Source organism: Amblyomma americanum, chromosome 6 (assembly GCF_052857255.1).
Source record: "Amblyomma americanum isolate KBUSLIRL-KWMA chromosome 6, ASM5285725v1, whole genome shotgun sequence".
Lineage (NCBI taxonomy): Eukaryota > Metazoa > Arthropoda > Arachnida > Ixodida > Ixodidae > Amblyomma > Amblyomma americanum.
The window spans coordinates 54,219,685-54,240,137 of NC_135502.1; the positions used below are offsets into that span (position 1 = coordinate 54,219,685).

Consider the following 20,453-nt stretch of genomic DNA (forward strand, 5'->3'; position numbering starts at 1 on the left):
TTTAGCCACTCCGCTTGTGGCACTCTACTACTCTCCAAAGGTGCTGTTAGCAGTGTGTATTTCATCACGGGATAAAGATGATTCAACAACATGACAGCATGCCCAAGCAATTTGTCAAGCATTCTGGCCTGTAGACTTTCTTGGCCACTGTAATTACAGTATATGTCACAAATCAGTGAAGCAAGAGGACAAATTCTGTGTGACCATCATAAACTGTGCGACCATCATATGCAGGACACCTTTGTTGTGCTTAGTTGTACACACATGGCAGCAAGTACTGCAAAGAGCCATAGTCATGGTTGAAGGTGACATGGCACAACTTCTTGTGAACAATTTCTGGAAGCAAAAGAACAATATAAGGACAACTTTTAAATGCTGCAGCTGTAAAAAATGACGAAATCTGTGCATAACTTTCAAAGCAGGTTTCCAAGATTTTAAAAGCAACATCACTCACCCCATTGCAAGCACAGCAGTCTGAAATTTAGCAATGGGTACACTGAAGCATTGGAACGCAGCTACCTAACTACCCAACATGACTGCATGTTGTAACTGCTGAAACTATCGGTCTATCTTGAGTAATGTGAGAAAATTGACAGTTTCAATTGTCCTTCTACTTTGTGTTTACTTTGGACCATAGCAGAGGCCTAATTGTAGCATCTACCTCCAGTTTTTTTTTCTCTTTGTAGTAAAATGCAACACTTGAGAAGTCTGCATAAAATATTCTGCACTGTGGCAGCATGGCAATACCAAGGACCCCACAGAACTACACACAGCATAAATTGCATTAAGAGCAGCTAACCCTCTATTGGCCCACATATTAAGCAAGGTACCGTCTTTGTCAAAAGTAGCCAGGCAGGCGCGAACGACCCGGGAGCTGGAGCACGGTCATGAGGTGGCATTGTGTTGCCGGCGCTTGCTGGCGAGCACTTGCTCAAAGATTACCGCTGATGACTGCTCTGTGCCCACACACTCTCTGCATGGTTAAGGCAAACGCAATGCCACCTCACGACCGTGCTCCCGCTCATAGGCCGTTCACGCCTGCCTGGTTACTTTTGACAAAAACAGTACATGCCGTACAAATGCCAGTGGTTTTTGCTTATTGTGAGATCATCATCAAATCCTTACAGCATTAAACCATACCCACCCACCACCAAACATCCAAATCAGCACAAAAGACAGGAAAATTGGTGCAAATTTTTCAGCCCGATACACATTTTTATAACACAGCTCACAGCATCAGCAATTTTTTAGTAAGAGTGCCATAATCAACATAGTACTACAATATATCCAAGCAGCATTAACTTTATCAACAATTATTGTCCTTCAGGCAAACAATCTGTCACAGAACATGGCACGTGCCATTAACAAGTACGTACATGTCCATGTTCAGAGTGCATGTGTTCAGCAAGTTGTTGATGCCACATTGATAGAACTCAGAAGCAGTTGAGCATAATGCCATTATAAACTAATCGATCGACAGGCTGGTGACTAGGTCATATACTTAACTTGAAAAGCAAAGGTAAGCTCTCTTCCGTGGTGCAAAAAAAAAAAGTTCCGAGAATTAATACACGGAATTTACTTCATCCAGCATGTACAGTGTGTCCCATGCAACTTGTGTCAAAAGAATGTCAGAAACTCTATAGAACTGGGTGATTTTTTCCATATTCTACCCTATTAAGTTTTGCACCCAAGGCAGAACTGTTTAACAGAAAATTGTAGATCATCCTAGCAAACAATTGATTCGGCATTTTTGCCTTGCTATATTTGCATGCCTGTGGCCCTCTATTGAGGCAAAGTGACAGCCATAGCTGTGCCCACGCCACCACCACATGCACCAATGAGTGTATTAATTCGTCGACCACAGGTGATGCATCCTTGAGAACACTTTTTTGAAAAATATTTCTCCCCTTTTATGTACTTCAAAATTTCTACCCTCACTTTTCCAACTCACTCTGGTAGGCTAGGACATTGCGTCCATTCATTATAAAGGGTCTGGCCGCCACTACATCAGCATTACTATTGCCGCCACTCCCAACAAACCAACAACTTCTCATTCATGGAAAAAGGAAAGCTTAGGGAGGAGAGGCCCTCGCTATTTGAGCTGTACGACAAAATGTGTGCCGGAAATCACGTGTTTTTGTAATGGCTACTGGGAGGCTTTGGCCAATAGTAGCACTGGGCACAGCAGCGCCTGCTTCATTGTCTGCTACACATGCGCAAACACACTGAGATGGCGGCCAACTAGCGAGAGGGAGCACTCGCATCCGGCTTCATAAAGTGACTTAACAGCCTCCTAAATTCTTTCCTTCCTCCATGCTATCATTCAACTTTACTTCTTCTCTCTTTCAACATGCCATGCCCACCTGGGCAATATTCTGGTTAGGTAGCAGGTTAACCCATTTGCTTCCACCCACCTGCAGCGTGCCACGAAATTTTTTTCTATGGGGGGGGGGGGGGGATGACCGCAGTCACTACAAAGAACTAGCAATAGCTTGCACTATAAATGTCACAACAGAACCATTTTTATTTCATTTTGCTCTCAAGACAGGTGCAAATCTTGAGCATCTAAAACTTTTCTTTAAGTAAAAAAGGTTGAAACAGTCAAGCACGTGAAGTGCCATGTTATGTTTTTCATATTCCCAACGAGATTTTCCCCTTTTTTTGCCCTGCGCTTTAGAAACAAAACTAAGCACCTACGTGATGGGTTTAGTTTAGCTGCATTTGGGAGGTATTTGACGAGTTATAGCCTCTTCATAAGTTTGCAGGACGCACTGGGGATGGTGCTACAGTTGGTTTCCCCCGTTCGCTTGTATCCAGGCAACACTGCCTCCACACTGATGTGTTCGATAAAATAAAACTTCCCAGTCAGTGCAGCGCATTTTTTTTCCAGTAGCTTTCTGGTACAGTAAGTAGTTGTTTTACACAGCCAAATCCATCACAAAAACATTTTCTAGTAACCTTTGGTGTATTTATGTAATATGGGGAATGGCGCCAGCTGCTGATCTTCACAGTTCATGCCCCCCATAGTTTTATCATATTCAAACACTACCTTAGGTTTTACCATTAGTAGGGCATTTTTTCTTTAATTTTCCACGTCTCTCAAGTTTGCAGTAACATGTGCTGTTGACAGCACTGAGATACTGCATCCCCGAGTCGTCAAGCTAGCATTGAAAAGAATTTTTCCCTATCAAACTATTTAAGAAATTAGTGGAAAAATTACAATCGTCTGGCATAAGCTACTAAATAAACAAGAAGAGCTTTTTCAATAGTGCCACTTCTTTTTACATATTTTAAGACAAACATTTTTCTTGCCGCCAGCAATTCGCCGGGTTCAGAGACTGGCTCAGTTGCCCACCAACCAGCAGAATCCCAGCTTCAGAAGCAAATGGGTTAATGCAGGCGTTTACTGATTTAATATGCTATGATTCCACTTCACCTATTGGGAGTTCATCAGACAACTGTCTGCAAAAAAAATTCGTTGGAGACACTTAGATATCTCTTAACTGCGGGAAGGCGAAATCCGTCACTGATTTGAATTTTCTGCGCTTGAATTCATTTCACGACAGAAGAGAAGAGCAGCTGGCGCGAGCGTGGCAGAGAGATCACGTGACATCACAAGGTCACGTGGCAGTGATTTCACGTGATATTAGGGTCACAAGACCTAAAATGTAACGGACAGACACGAGTATGAGCCATTAAAGGCTATATCGCCTTGAACGCCGCATGACCACCTACTCTTATAAAATGACAGCAGTGCTCTGAAACATATAACTCCAGAACAAGTTCCACTCGTAGCCCAGTGGAATGCTGCTACAAAAGGTGGCAGGGCAGCGGGCACTGGTTCCACTTCTGTCACAGCCTTTTTGTCTATTCAGGATTTTCATTGCCATCACAAGCTGCCATCACTGCCACTTTACTCAATACTTGCAGAACTGGTGGCTGGCATGAGTCTCTCTGCTAGCAGCTACGTAACTGCCTCTCTTGAATAGCATCGGGAACTCGGATAGCACGCGCCACCCGGCGAAGACAATAAAGACAGCACCTGGCCGTGGCTCGTGCAGCCATGGCTCGCAGTTCTGTTCTGGTGTCGGTTCGCAGCAGTGGTCTTGTTCCTTCGCTCCTGAGGCATTAAGCCTACATTGGTGACCTAGGACGAGCAATGACCGATCCCGCTGCATCCACGGGACAGGACTCGCATCCGCAGGACGTCTCGTCACTGCAGGTTCGCCTCCCACTTGTCTGGCCCCAGAACCCACAAGTTTGGTTCCACCAGATCGAGGCGCAATTTTGCCTTTCCCGCATCAGCTCAGAGACGACGTGCTACTACCATGTCGCCTCGAGCCTTCCTCCTGACGTTGCCGGTGAGCTCTCCGATGTTCTCTCCGCCCCCATGGGTGCTACACCATATCAGCACCTGAAAACCAAGGTGCTGGAGAGATTTAGGCCGTCGGAATGCAGCCGTCTCCAGCAGCTCCTTACCGAGGAAGACCTTGGTGACTGGCGCCCTTCCCAGCTTCTGCACCGGATGCGACAGCGCCTCGGGGAGCGCGATATCCCCAAACACTCGGCGTTGCTTCGAGAGCTTTTCCTCCAACGCCTTCCCCAGCCCATCCGCCTCGTTCTTGTGGCGGCCGGTGCCATCACCCTCGGCCGCCTGGCTGAGCTCGCCGATAACGTTCATGCGACGACCTCCCCGTCCGTCGCTGCTGTTTTGCCGCCTACAGACCCGGCTATTTCGCACCATGAGGCACGTCTCGATGAACTTGCCGCCTCAGTTGCCGCACTCCGCAGCCCACCCCAAGAGACCCGGCCTCCTCATCTCGATCATCGCGCTCTTTCGCGCCCACGTCAAGCTCGGAGTACCAGCCCTCCGGCGTTTTCGACACCGGGCCACAAAGTGTACACTGCCCTGTTCGTGGCCAGGGCAATGCCCGCCAGGATCACTAACGGCGGCGTGTGGTCCCACCAGTCATCCGAGCAGCCTGTCTATGGTGACTGACAAGTCCTCCGCACCCGGTTCCTAATAGACGCGGGAGAGGAAATCAGCGTGGTTCCACCGACTAAGGCTGATCGTACCAAGTCATCAGGGCAGTTACTCCGTGCTGCCAACGCCTCGTCCATCGCCACGTACGGACTACAATCTCTCACCCTCGACTTCAGGCTTCGCTGCACTTTTCAATGGGTCTTCGTCATCACAGACGTGGTTCACCCAATCACCGGCTCAGACTTCCTCTCATACTTCGACTTGGACGTCAGCGTGCAGCATCGTCGCCTTACCGACGGTCTGACTCATCTCTCCATCTCGGGAGTCTTGTTCGACCTTGCTCCCGTGGGCATCCGCACGCTGATACTTTCCTCAAAGTTCGCAAAAGTGTTGGCGGATTTCCCGAAGCACACCAAGCCATGCAACCTCACTCAGGCGCCTAAACCTAAACATACGGTGACACACCACATCGTCACCCGGGGTCCACCCACAGCTGCTCGACCGCGCCACTTGTTTGGAGACCGTCTATCTATCGCCAAACGTGAGTTCGACCACATGCTACAGCTCAGCATTATACGCCCTTCGTCCAGCGCGTGGGCGTCTCCGCTGCATCTAGTGCCCAAGCGTGATCCCGGTGACTGGCGCCCCTGTGGCGACTATAGGGCGTTGAATGCCAAAACTGTCCACGACAGCTATCCGCTGCCCCACATCCAGGACTTTACATCACGCCTCGCCAGCTGCACCATTTTTAGCAAAGTTGACCTGGTTCAAGCGTATCACCAAATTCCCATCGAACCCACCAACATACCTAAGACCGCTATCACGACACTTTTTGGTTTGTTTGAGTACGTGCGGATGCCTTTTGGATTACGCAATTCGGCTCAAACCTTCCAGCGGTTCATGGCCGAGGTCACGCGGGGCCTACCGACTGTATTCAAGTACCTTGATGATGTCCTCATCGCCAGCACTACGCCTGATGATCATGAACAACACCTACGTGCTTTCTTCAAGCGTCTTCAGTAGTACGGCCTGGTTGTGAACGCCTCCATGTGCGCTTTTGGTGCATCTGAGCTCGAGTTTTTGGGTCACCACACATCCTCAGAGGGTATCCGCCCTCTCGCGTCCCACGTCCAGACCATCGAGAATTATACCCAGCCTACAACACTGCGCCACTTACGACAAATTCCTGGGGCTGGTGAATTTTTCCAGGCACTTTATCCCGCACTGTGCAGAGCTGCTTCGCCCGCTCACTGACCTCCTCCGGTCAACCGCTGGCCCGTCCTCCGCCATTTCTTGGTCGTCAAAAGCCCAGGCCACCTCTACTGCCGCAAAGCAAGTAGTCGCGAACGCCGTACTTATTGTCCATCCGCGCAGCAACGCCCCTACGGGATTGATGGTGGATGCCTCCAGCGTGGCCGTCGGAGCCGTCTTACAGCAATACATTAACTCCGAGTGGAGACCATTGTCTTTTTACTCTCGGAAGATTCTTCCTGCTGAGACCCGCTACAGCGTCTTTGGCCGAGAGCTCCTAGCCATCTACTCCGTAATGCAGCACTTTCGGCATTTTGTAGAAGGATGCCAGTTTCACGTGCTGGCCGATCATAAGCCACTGGCATATGTGTTCTGCACTAACTCATCGAAGTACATGTCACGCGAACTCCGTCAGCTCGCTTATATCTCGGAATTTACTACCGGCATCCGCCATGTGAAAGGTGCCGCCAACACCGCCACTGATGCCCTCTCTCGTATAGCCGCGATAGACACTCCATCTCCCATCGTCGACTGGGCCGCATTCTCTTCTGCCCAGCATAATGACCATGAGCTTGTCGCTTTTGAGAGAACCCTCGTTCTACGGCTACGGCTTGTGCCCCATCCCTGCTCGCCTGAGCCCTTGTAGTGCGATGTGTCAACAGACCTTCCCAGCCCTTTTGTTCCGGCTTCGCTACGTCGCCCCATCTTCCATTCTCTACATGACATATGCCACCCAGGCAACCCGGCTACTCAGCGCCTTCTCACCCAGCACTATGTTTGGCCCGGCAACAACGCTGATGTGCGCGCTTGGACGCGCCTGTGTCTGCCCTGCCAGACGACCAACGTCTGTCGTCATACCAAGATGACTTCCCAGGCCTTCTTACCACCTGGCCGTCGTTTCGACCATGTACATCTCGACATTGTGGGCCCTCTACCCGTATCTCGAGGCTACCGTTATATCCTGACCATGGTCGACCGCTTCACTCGCTGCCCGGAGGCAGTCCCCATTCCTGATCTCACCGCAGAGACTTTCCCGCGCCTTCATTTCTGTGTGGGTATCTCGATTTGGTTGCCCTGGCACCGTGACAACAGACTGTGGACGCCAGTTTCAGTCCCAGTTCCCAGCCCTTTTGTTCCGGCTTCACTACGTCGCCCCATCTTCCATTCCCTACATGACATATGCCACCCAGGCAACCCGGCTACTCAGCGCCTTCTCACCCAGCACTATGTTTGGCCCGGCAACAACGCTGATGTGCGCGCTTGGACGTGCCTGTGTCTGCCCTGCCAGACGACCAATGTCTGTCGTCATACCAAGATGACTTCCCAAGCCTTCTTACCACCTGGCCGTCGTTTCGACCATGTACATCTCGACATTGTGGGCCCTCTACCCATATCTCGAGGCTACCGTTATATCCTGACCATAGTCGACCGCTTCACTCGCTGCCCGGAGGCAGTCCCCATTCCTGACATCACCGCAGAGACTGTTTCCCGCGCCTTCATTTCTGTGTGGGTATCTCGATTTGGTTGTCCTGGCACCGTGACAACAGACTGTGGACGCCAGTTTCAGTCCTCCCTATTTGCTTCCCTTAATCATATTCTCGGCGCCAGGCATTGCCGTACCACTGCATATCATCCGTGTGCCAACGGCATGGTGGAACGCCTTCACCGCCAATTGAAGGCCGCCCTAGCTGCCCGCCTCAATTGCGTCACCTGGGTCGACTCCTTGCCCCTTGTGCTCCTTAGTCTCAGGGCTGTCATCCGGGAAGACTTACAGTGCTCAGCTGCAGAGCTGGTGTATGGTACTGCTCCGAGTCTTCCAGGAGACTTCTTTACATCCCAGCAGCTCCTAGCCCAGCCCCAGGAATTACTTCAACACCTGCTCGATTGCGTTAAAGACCCCCAGCCTACTCCACCGCGTCCGTCCCGCCACCATAACATTTTTGTGCACCCTGACCTGGCCACTTCGACCCACGTTTTTGTGCGCCGCGACGCTGTCCGAGCTCCACTAACACCGGCCTACGATGGACCTTTCCGCGTTCTCCGCTGTGCCCCGAAAACCACTACCCTCCTACAGAACGGCCGTGAAGAGACTGTCAGCCTAGGCCACCTTAAGCCAACTTACGTGGAGACTGCACTGGAAAGATTCGCAGCACCGCCTGACCTACTGCTCCAGTGCCCTCGCCGGCCCTCTGTCTGTTTCGACTTCAGTCAAGGCGGGAGGCCCTGTAGAGCCCTCTCTTGGGTGGCGCCGGGAACTGGGATAGCACGCGCCACCCGGCGAAGACAATAAAGATGGCACCTCGCCGTGGCTCGTGCAGCCATGGCTTGCAGTTCTGTTCTGGTGTTGGCTCGCAGCAGTGGTGTTGTTCCTTCGCTCCTGAGGCATTAAGCCTACAAGTCTCTCTGCTAGCAGCTACGTAACTGCCATGTCACATTTCACCGACAGTAGGCCATGCCAGGCGCAAATTTCATTTATGAGCTTCGTATCAAGAGCTTTGACATCAGGGTACACGAACATTGATCATGTGGGTCCTTTTTCTTTCATATTCTTCGGAAGAACTGGAAGTGCAAGTACTAGCATGAGACCTTCTACAGTGACACTGCATTCCTAAAAACAGGTGTTCCAACCCTGGCCTGTGCACCTTATACCTAACGGTATATCTCGTGACCTAAGAGGGTCACAGCCAGCCACATGTGAAAGCGAAAAAAATGCTAAATAACAAGATGTAAACTGGTTAATCAGATGTCCTATGGGACACTCTACTCTCTTCCGAGTTCGACACCTCGAAGGCTGGTTAATTAAATTTAACTAGTAGCTTATTAAGGCAAAACACACACACAAAAAAAAATTATGGTCAATTTGCATATTTCGGCCGAATGCGAATTAGGTGCACTAGCAGTTCGGTTTTCACTTCTGTTCCCACGTTCAGATCCAGTATTCACGGATGGCAGTTGTTCAGATAGCGATAATGGGTTAATTTCCATATCTACAGAACTGGTCATTCTCAACATTCACATATCCCTGGGAGTCTTCCTAGAACTCCTGGCACAGTGGTGCAGCGGTCACGCAGTGCACCACTGCCTTCTATCGCAGATCCTGCCATCACGAGGGGACTTGGGTTGCTTGGGTTGGGTTGCGATCCAGGTTGATCTTCACGAGCAGCCTCTCACGACTAATTGAGCTGACGCCTGACACGGTGGGCAGGCTGCTAATGCTCACTTGCCCGCCACTTGGTGGGCAGGTAAGCAGCCTGCCACAAAACCGCCTTCAGACAAACACACATAGGCTAAATGCGGGGAATGGCCACTATAAGTGCTAGGGCACTAAAAATACACACTACAGAATTGTCAACCGTGTGCCACAAACAGTCTTCCTCTAGTGCATCAGCATATTTTAAGACTATGGCTCTAGTTACAAGGGAAACACACTAAACAGGATGCACAAGAGTCAATGCCTTTACAGTGTTCACCTCTGCCAACTACACTGCTTCTGTACCATGTTAAACACCCTTAGCACAGTGCAACATGCAAGTTATGAGAGCTCTACGCTTCGGTGGGTGAAGCAGGCTATACAGCCAAGAAAACTACATTTCAGGTGGAACACTTCGTTCTAGTGAATGACTCTGCAATACAGGACTAGACAATAAATACAGAAATATGAGAAATTTTAGCAAGCACTTGATTGTGCTAAAATGCCAGCCAAACTAGTTCACAAACACTTTGACTACTCCCGATGCATTAAGCTTTTGGGCTGTGGCAAGCCTCAAGCTCTCATTTCTGAGTGCACACCTTACACAGCCCACTGTCGAACAAGGCATCAGCAATTGACCTATTTGTAAAAAGGCCTATTGTGTGAAATGATTACATTTTGGCCATCACAGGTTTTAAAATGCACAAAAAGCAGTGCTCATGTATGCACAGGCAGAAAACAGTTGCACACACCACAAAACAAAATAAATGCAAAGGCTTTCTTTGTTTTAATATGAGAGTGTAAGGAGGGCCGTGACAGTGAACACTGCGCGGCATCGGCATCTGTGTAAAACCTCCACCTGCCAACCATGGCAAGCGGTGTTCAGGGGGATTTTCCTCTCTTCACCTGCGAACAGTCCCCCTCCCCCTCTCAACTTGTCTGGGATAGGGAGATGCTGGACTAATAACTCAGAAAAAATGACAATGACTAAGAAGAAAATAACTTGGACCACAGGAGGCCTGCATGCAAGGTAGACAGCCTTCCGAAGAACTCGCTATGCAAAAATTAGGCTTGCAGGAGCTATTCCTTCTCCGCATTGCTCAGGAAAAGCAACACAAGTCTCACAAGCCCCACTGGTGGCTGTGTTTAAAATGGCCACCTGCTGGTGCAGTGGCGCATTACTTATCTGCTGCACCACTGCGCTGCTACTGGTACACATACTCGCCGCGATATATCGATGCGACACGTTTTGAGTAGCTACCACAATTTAAGTTAACAACCAGAGATGACACAATGGGAGATGGAGAGATGACACAAGTGGCATAGAATCAGAATTAGAACAGACTGGCGAGTGAAAGAAGAATGCTATCACAATTCCTCCACATCAATCCGATTGATCACCCCTCAATTTTTTTGACAGTGGTCCATAGCTTAACTAATGCTCCTGCCATAATAAAAGAATGCTATAGGGTCAGTCCACGCCAAACACCCCAAACGTTGCGGTCGACCATCTCCAATTTGTTAAAAAAAAAATTGGCGGTGGTTTAGCTCTGGTTAAACCTGGAGTGACGCGATAGCTACAGCTGGCCGAGTGGAACTTACTCAGCAGCTGCTCCGCATCACGTGATGAACCAGGTGACCAGCCACGGCGCTGCACGAACCACATGACCAACCATGTGACAGCGTGGCGGCGCCGCCACGCTGAAGGCTCGAAATGCTACCGTAATGTAGCTGTCGCTACAAAATTAACGTAAAGTTATCCAATTGTGCGTAATCAAAGCCCAAAATATTTTTGCCAAAAAAACTTTATTCGCGAGGTGAGAGCAGTTTGTACATTTAGAAAAGGCGAGAAACCGGACACTGCCCAATAATTAATAAAAAAAAATTGAAATTTTTAGAAAAAACTCCACAATTTTTTCAGTGACATTTGCACAGATTTTGGCTTTCTATATAATTTGAAGCATGTAGCTTTATCCAGCATAAATATTTTTTTTTTAATTGAAAGAAAATATTAAAATGTGCCATTTTTGTCTTTTTTTAATATCAACTTGCCCTCGGAAATAGTCATTCTGCGTCTGCAGATGTCTAGTATCTAGAACCAATGTTACAGGTGATGAAACTGTGTACATCAAAGTAAAAAAATACTAAAGTTGCAAAAGTGCATTTTGAGCCAAAAACACTAGTTAACTTCACCCTGAGGTGGTCCAAGTAAAAATAGTAAAAAATAAAAATTGAATTTTTATTTTGACCAGCTCAGGGTCAAATTAACGGGTGTTTATGGCTCAAAACACAGCCACAGCTTTCTGCAACTTTAGTATTTTTTTCACTTTGGTGTACGCAGTTTCATCACCTGTAAGGCTGTAACATTGGTTATAGGTACTGGACACCTAGGGAAGCAAAACACTATTTCCGAATTCCTGAGAACAAGTTGGTATTAAAAGAACGACAAAAATGGTACATTTCTATATTCTCTATAAATTTTTTTTTAATATTTATGCCGTATAAAGCTGTATGCTCCGAATTATATAGAAAGCCAGAATCTGTGCAAATGTCATTGAAAAAATTGTGGAGTTTCTTCTAAAAATTTCAGTTTATCATTATTATTGAGCAGTGCTTGGTTTCCTCCTTTTTCTAAATATTCAGACTGCGCTCATCTCATGAATAAGTTTTTTTCGGCAAAAATATTTCAGGCTGTGATTATGCACATTGGTATAAGTTTCCGTGAATTTTTTTAACAAATTGGAGATGGTCGAGTGCTACATGTGAGGCATTTGGCGTGGAATGACCCTATAGAGGGTCATCATCATCATCACCACCACCACCCTGACTACACCCACTGCAGGGCAAAGGATAGGATAGGATAAACTTTATTGCTCTAGTTTCTATGCACTTCAGAGTTTAGAGGTCGTCTTTATCTTGCGATGTCTTCGCCCTCTTCAGCGGGTGGAGCCCCTATTCCAGGGCCCCATTGGATCTGGCAGCTTTCGCAGCATGTTGTACCAGCCTTCGTTGGAAGGCTGGATTGTGGCTGGGAAGCGCTTCCTCCCACTGCTCCCGACACGGTTCTTTCTGATTATGGAAACTATAATTGTCCTTGCACTCCCACGTTCTGTAATACATTGTGGGTCTGCCTCCGCATTTGGGGCACGTGTCCCTGTACTGGGTTGGATACATCTTATTTAATATGAAAATATTAGCTAGGGTTTCTGTTTGGAGCCTCTTCCACATGAACGCCTCTTCCTGAGTCAGGCTAGAGTGCAGTTCCGGATATCTTTTCCTTACCCCCCTGTAGTAGTTGGTGATTTCTGAGAAGGTGGGCATTACGTTTTCTGAGGCCCCCTCCGGGCTGAGTGGATGTGAGGCTCGGTTCGTGGAGGCTCGAGCGGTCTCATCGGCCCTGAGGTTGCCCCATACTTCCGCATGTCCAAGTACCCAGAAAACAACATGCCTCGCCTGGTCCTTTTTTGGAGCCACTTGTGCTAGGACCTGTCTTGCACCATTTACTCATCTTTCCTTTCATATAGCTCCTGCACGTCTCTTTCAAGTCCGTTAGGATGATTAAAGATTTTCCGATCCAGTTGCCTTCGCCGATCACTAGAGCAACTGCGAGTTCCTCGCCCTCATCAACCATACCGTTTTTAATGGATGCGCTAGCGAATTCTACGCCCTCCCAGTTGAGTGCTACCGCTGCTATTCTCACGCCTCTTCCTCTATATCTGGACGCGTCCACATATACTGTATTTTCTTTGACCGCCAGTTTCTCTTCTATGTATTTTGCTCTTGCCTTTCTCCTAGCCGGGTGTAGGTTTGGGTCCATGTTTATGGGGAGCAAGCAGACTTTGATAGTGGCTCTGATGTTGTCGGGGATGTCCGCTTCCTTTTCTAGTATATTTTTTTAATTGTACCTCAACTTTGCTAGGATTCTTCTGCCACTTCTTGTTAGCACCAGCCTTTTCTTTTGCGTCTCTAGCTGTGCCTCTTCCAGCTCTTCGAATGTATTGTGAATGCTGAGCGCTAGTAGCTTCTCGTTTGCTGCATGCATCGGCAGATGAAGGGCCGTTTATACGCCTTCCGAATGATTGCGTTGATTTGGTCCCTTTCTCCTTGGGTTGTTTGGAAGTATGGGAGGGAGTAGGTCACCCTACTTATGATCAAACTTCTTACGAGTTTCAGAGTGTCGCTTTCTTTTATGCCATGTCTTCTCTGCGATACTCTGGTTATCACTCTTGCCACTTGCGTCGTAACCAGCTTAAGCCGGTTGATTGCGAATCCGCATCTCCTGTTTGTTTGGATCCACTTTCCGAGGGTTCTGACCTGTTCTCTTCCCAGAATGTGGCTTCCTTCGAGCAGGATTTCTACCTTCTCCGGAGTTTTTCTTCCCTCTCTGGATTTTGATGATCTCCCGACTTTTCAGTGGAGCACGCCAGTCCTCTTTCTTTCCCATGCTCTTCCACACACGTCGCCACTTCTTGTAAACTTCTCTCTTTTTGTCCTAGCGTTCTCTGGTTGGCCCATATCGTGATGTCATCCACATAGATTGCGAAACCGATGGCCTCGATCTTTTCGAGTCTTCTTGCTAGTTCTATCATCGCTACGTTGAAGAGTACCGGTGATATTACCGAGCCTTGCGGTGTGCCCTTGTTTGGCGTGTTGATTTTTTCTCCTCTGAGCTCCCCGATTTCCACTGTGGCTGTCCTGTTGCTTAGGAAGGCCCTGGTGTAATCGTGGATCTTTTTTCCGCAGTTGGCATTGTTGAGTCCCTCCATGATGGCGGCGTGGCCTACATTATCAAAAGCGCCTTTGACGTCTAGGGCCATGATAACGTTTTCACCATTGTACGGGACTTGCGTTTGGACTTCTTCTTTGATCTGAAGGAGGACGTCCTGCGTGGACAGCTTTGCCCGGAAACCAAACATGCTGTCCGGGTAGTGCCCCTTCTCTTCTAGGTGTTGCTGTAGTCGACGGGTGACTATTCACTCAAAAGGGCAAAGGCCTCTCCCATGTCTCTCCAATTAACCCTGTCCTTTGCCTGCTGCGCCCACCCTATGCCTGCAAACTTCCTAATCTCATCCTAATCTCATAGAGGATAGAAGGATGAAAATAAATGACAATGACCTTGAATTTATGGTGAATGCCTCGCACACATAACATTCAACTGCAATTAGGGCAGATCTCAAAATGTCATTGCTCTATCCAGGCACATATCCAAGGAGAGGCCAAAGGACCCCACCTCCCCTCCCAAAATTAAAAATCATTCCCCCAAATTCATTCGGCAGTGCTCTTGTTGGTTATGCGACGCCCGGCAACCAACCACCCCCCACCCTTTTAGTGTACAAGAAACTTCCATGGGCCCCATCCCACAAAAAAAATCCTGGCTACGTGCCTGGCTTTATCTGTTATGACCTTAACAGGGCAAAGGAATAAAATGATGCTACTAAATGTGGCTTTGAAGCGCTCTAAGCAACGCACACCTGCCATCAAGCCACAGTTCGATAGAGCTCTGCAACTTATTTTAACAAGAGTTTCTTCGCACAAGTGTGCCGTTGTAAACTTTATCGTAATACAAAAGCATCCTTGCTAAAAAAAATGGGAGTACTTCAATGTAATGCACTTTCACTATTAAAAAAGACACCCACCGATCAAAACTTACACTTCTCTCTCTATCAGCAATAAGATGCTACAAGACTATTTCAGTCATGCACAATTCTTTTCCTTCAAGAATGACACAGCTAATTGCTACCATGAATTTGGGCACAACAAAGATCACTGGACCAGTAAGGAAAGAAAGAAAACTAAAATAATATTGATTTCAGTAGCACAATGTTGCATCAGAATTGAATTTGTGTCTTAAAATTAACAGGCAAAAAAAAAGGCTATTCAATTATGATTTTATGAAATGGGCTCTATGAAAAATGCAGGAACTATTATGAATAGCCTTCCAGAGACCTCACTCAAAGGCATGTCCTCTTGGACAATTCCATAGCAGCTGCCAAGTCACTACAAATTCTCATGCGTCTTGTTCCCAATATTGGTGCTGTTCCAAAGAGAGATTGCTGAACTTACTGCACACAACCTGCCTTGGATTGAGTTGCTGCGCCAAAAGCACTGGCACCAGTTTGCGCAGATCAATGCGGGCTTCATATGTCCCAGCTGGAGGAACAGAGCTGTCAGCTGAAACATCAAGGCTATTGAATTTCGCCACTCGCAGTTCAGTGTACTCGCTGATTGCCATAGCACTTGCGATCAAATTCTGCCAATAGACATTCATCCATCATTCCACACATAAACCACAATTTTGCTTTGGCAGGCAAATATACATTTTTTTCATTTAATTTGGGGGACTATTTTTTTTAGTTCAAGATCAGGAAAAAATAAGGTGTCTTATAAAATAGTCCCATAATTAAGGTTGTCTAGAGCATTTACCAGTGATATAACTAACGAATTGCATTCCTTTTGCTGCTAGACATAAACCTATGTATTGCTTACTTGTTATTTTCATAAACAGTCTGTAAATGGCAGTCTGTTGGTCATTGTACCTATATTCTGCTTGCTTTGAAAGCATCACATATGTACCATTAGGGAACTAAATATTCTTTCTAAATTTACTTTTACAATCTAAGATTAGCCTGGAAGTACTTAATAAAACACAATTGCTAAGCATATGAGCACAGTTTGAACATCCACTGTACACATGCACAGGAAAAAAACATGCTGCGTAACACGCATCACACTGATATACTTGAAAATAATTTTGTCTATAAAATCTAGATTTGCTGCATGCTCTTCATCTGTTTCTCATAAAATTTGTGTTATGCTGTTCTGTTAGGGTATTCAATAAAGCTATCACAGTTGAATGAAGTGGATTCCTCCATACACACTCGGGTTACCTAAGAAGGTAACAAAACATCTGTGCGTAGGGCAAAACACACATACATGACCTTTAGTGATTCTTCTCTTAAACCACGTAAACAAAAGCTGAATGTCTGCGTAATTGAACTAGAAAGATGCATAAATACCATTAGATCAGTGCCTTAATCCTGCTTCACAGATCGCATTTCCAGCACATGTAGCTAAAAAACCATCCAACATGCTGTACTCTCACAACTATACCAGCATTATAGTTGGCCTTCTGAAGTGCTTTCAATTTCTGTATGCTTCTAATACAACTTCCACAGTGGTTCAGTGGTTATGCCGCTCGGCTGTTGACCCGAAAGACCCGAGTTCCAGGAAATAAACTCAATATCTGTGCTTCTCCCTTTCGCAGCTATGCATGCAAGCAGAAAAACAATGCAACAAAACAATGTGCGAGTCAAGCTCAGAATGTCGAAAGTCTAAGGCATGCATGAAATGCGGATATTTATTCTGGAGAAGGCAAATATTAAGAATTTAAAACTAAAAAGTATTTATACTAATTAATTACCTGGCATGTGTTAGAGGTATATGTTTCACTGTGCCTGATAATTCCAAAAAGCTCTAAAGTAGCAGCACAAATCCTGAACACGCAGAGGGGCTAAAAAATTACCGTCAGTACCACAGATGACCGGTCCTTTGTGTGTCACCGCCATCAGACTACAAATAACCATTGTGCAGAAAACACTTAGCACACTTGTCCTTCGTCAATACAGAGTACAAGTTCATCTTCTATGGCAAGTATTAACACAATTTGCTGTTGGGGTTAACTTGGAAAGCACACGGCATAACAATTTCTTCAGTAATGATCTATGATCACTGTATTAATATCACTTTGTTCTACATGCAGTTTAAGAATGCAAAGTATTTCAGTGCCTTGGAAACAGCCAGTGCAAGTCCACCTTTTGTCACTCCTTACTAAACTTCACTTCCAGTAGTGCTAACCAGTTCTGGTTGCCCAGCAAGGATTACTTACAGTGAACCAAAAAATCACGGCAAACTGGGGGAACAAAGAGAGACACACACACAGCACAAAAAGGCATTGCATGTTGCGGTTTATCATTGAATTTTTCTATTATTCACAATGCACCAGCTACCTGACTGTAAATTGCTGTTATATTAGCAGTGAATTTTTGCAACCTTCACTGTCCCACATGCACACCCTTGCACATTATCAGAGGCTTCCATTAATTAAGAAACAAATCCTGCTCCTAAATAGTCAGCCCTACATGTTAGCCCACTGAATGGTTGTCACTGGGCAAATCTACATGTTGGCTAGTCCAAAACAGCTTAATTTCCATCCGTCCGTCCCCCACCGAAAGAAGGCAGATCTCCTCATACGTAGCTGGTGCAATATTTTACGATGGCCAGAGTGAGTAAGTCTACCCGTGCCATTCAAAGTGAATCTTTTTCAGCAGATTCTTATTAAAAGCTCTTTTGCTTGATACCCCACCAATATGCAAACATCTTCATTTATGCCCACTTGTACATTACAATACAATGGTTCTGGTGGTCTTGGTTTCAATCAGTAGCACTCCGATGGTGCACTGCAATTATGCTTGGTTTTAAAACAGCAAAAAAGATGTATTTGACACAAGTAAATACTGTCCATTTTGTAAACGTAAAGAAAAATACAAGTTATAACACAACCATAGCTCTGACAGTGTGTATGGCATAAATGTGACCTACCAGAAACTGGAAACAGCAAACCCTTGAAGTGTGTAGTCACAGTGACCATGTCTGTCTGAACAGATGCAGTCATTTCATGGTCACTGGAAATCGTTAAGGTCTGCAATCCATTCAAGCATTGATATGATTGACTGGCACACTTATTTCATGCAATGAAGAATGGGAAAAAAGGACTTCAATTAATTACTAACTTCCTGCTTAGTAATTCCTGCTGATGGCATCCTACCAGCCTTCAGAGTACCTCTGACACACCATTATCCTGGGTCTAATAGAGACAGCTGCAGCTAGAAAACATCTGCTTCAATGATTCAATTTTACCATGCCATAGTTGAAAAAGCTGTGAAGAATTTATGTAAAGAAGACATTTCAACTAAACCTGCATGCACCACAATGATAGTGTCTACTGGGCACCAAATGCAGTGCCCAGTCCCAAGCTTAAAGTAATTACACAACAGTAAAGACATAAGAAAGTATTCTGCATGATAACAGCACAAAAAACACCCTGTAGAACAATGATGTAGCTGTCAAGTTTAGGCCCATATTAGGGTAAAATGGACTTATAGCTTCAATATTAAGCAGATGACTAAAAAGTTGATAGAAGTCTTTCTGAACTCTCACCGCATACGAGCTGAGGTTCTTCATCTTGTCCACAACATTTTTCATCACCTTTAACGACGGCATGTACGCAACAATCTGCACAAATAAGCAATGTTTTACATGTGAAACTCCAAAACAGCACAGGCTCACTTCAGTGGCTCAGTGGTTATGGCATTCTGCTCTTCAGCACAATCACCTATTTGATTGTGGCCACAATGACTGCTTTCTTATGGACGCAAAAATGCATATGTACCAAGATTCCAGTGCATGTTTTGAAGATCCTAAGTGATAGAAATTATTCCGGAGCACTTCACAACACTGTCTAACATACCCATTTGCTTAGCTTTGACACATAAAAATCAATTACCTATTATCAAGAGAGCAACACAACTCCTTCTTAAGAAAGAGTTGAAAAATATCCAATATTTCAATCAGTAACAAAAGCCAGGCATAGTTACGAATTTTGCTCTTGCCCTCATCTGTTTACCCTAAAACGCTTCTCTTCGACAGCTGAGTAACTTTAACTGTGCCATTAATAGTTTGGGTGCACACACGCATGCAAATAAGAATAATTATTATGCACGCAACAGTAATTTGGAAAAGGCCAGCACAAGTTTTCCTTATTGTGCAAGGAGGCACCCATGGCATCAAGTGTAAGCTCCATGTTTGGATAGACGTTTGGCTTCCCTAAATGTGCGTGCGAGAATGTGCGAAACATCAGACGCTTCAGTTAAGTTGCTGTTGCCCTGTGCAGTATTGTACTTACATCGCCTTCCTCCACTTCGGGTTGCGCAAAGTTGTTCCACAACCGACGTGGTATCACAGACACTGGCACGTCGTGAACGACAGTTCTAGACGTTGGAACCAACGACGGCTGCGAGCGTTGGAATAAATGAAATACGACAGAAGCCTTAGTCTAGTTTTTTTTTTTTTTTTTCCAGCACACTTGCAGAAATATACAGCACTGAGACGCCACAAAGTAAGCGACGAAATTAATGACGGAAACAAGTGCGGAAAGTCGGCTCACCAATTCAATTTCGAAACTTAAGCAAGGAGTTTGTTTTTTTGTAAGCTTGACTTTCAGTGACTTGGCAGCTGCTGCTGACTTGAGTGCTTTCACGATGTGGTCAGCTACAACATCGAGGTATATCTCATTGAATTCTTCTGAAACACCTTGCATGTTATACTCCTGAAATAAAGTGTCCTGAAACGAAAGCGGCGCCAGCAACAGGAGCACATAAGTGAACGCATGTGTGTGCCCGAAAGCAAAGCGAAACATTGCGCACATACCTGCGGTATATCGGCCCAAAGCCACCCGCCACCGTTCACGGCATCCTCATTCAGAATAAAGTAGACGCTATCCGTGGTAATACGCATGGTAACATCCTTAGCCAGTTTAGAAACTGTGTGCACGATTCCTGCAACGTAAATTATTCTGCCATGCAATGCGCAAAACTTTCGAAATCCGGCTCGGTTCAAGCGAGCTCAAATGGCATCGTCTCGCACCGCGCATATGAAACATAATTAGTCGACCATAATAAATATATCAAGGACTTACTTGATAACTGCTGAATACACACAATGTCTACAATCCGCCCGCGAAACTTCATACTCGATGCTTGAAATGCTTCAAACAACGCGGACCATTGAGCAAGAAGAGTCACCTGGTCATGTGACGTCAAGGGCTTCACGGATTGACTTAACAGGGCTAGCGCTGGCTGGGGCGGGCTTGTACGCCTTAAAAGTTGACAGCAGAAAAAAAAAAAATCTGCAGACGCACACGTTTGTTTTACACTGCTAGTTATACTCAGCTGCTGCACAGCCGTTCAGTTG

At 46.2% G+C, this 20,453-nt stretch overlaps 1 protein-coding gene across 1 annotated transcript; it reads right to left on the reverse strand.

The window, feature by feature from the left end:
* Window positions 1-226: 226 nt before the first annotated feature.
* Window positions 227-20,325, reverse strand: Hus1-like (Hus1-like checkpoint clamp component). The gene is made up of 8 exons (XM_077626878.1): window positions 20,179-20,325; window positions 19,911-20,038; window positions 19,648-19,824; window positions 19,387-19,494; window positions 18,642-18,716; window positions 18,024-18,123; window positions 15,489-15,596; window positions 227-336 (listed from the first exon to the last, which is right to left on the reverse strand). Exons 1-8 carry the CDS (start codon window positions 20,228-20,230, stop codon window positions 251-253), a joined length of 834 nt encoding a protein of 277 aa, XP_077483004.1. The 5' UTR covers window positions 20,231-20,325; the 3' UTR covers window positions 227-250.
* Between the last annotated feature and the right edge of the window lie 128 nt (window positions 20,326-20,453).

Excerpts from the sequence above, each read along its gene's own strand:
- Hus1-like (XM_077626878.1), bottom strand. The coding sequence starts at position 20,230 with ATGAAGTTTCGCGGGCGGATTGTAGACATTGTGTGTATTCAGCAGTTA. Across the intron at positions 20,039-20,178 it reads GTGTATTCAGCAGTTATCAA|GAATCGTGCACACAGTTTCT; the intron begins GTAAGTCCTTGA and ends TTTACGTTGCAG. Across the intron at positions 337-15,488 it reads TCCAAGGCAGGTTGTGTGCA|AAATTGTTCACAAGAAGTTG; the intron begins GTAAGTTCAGCA and ends TTTTGCTTCCAG.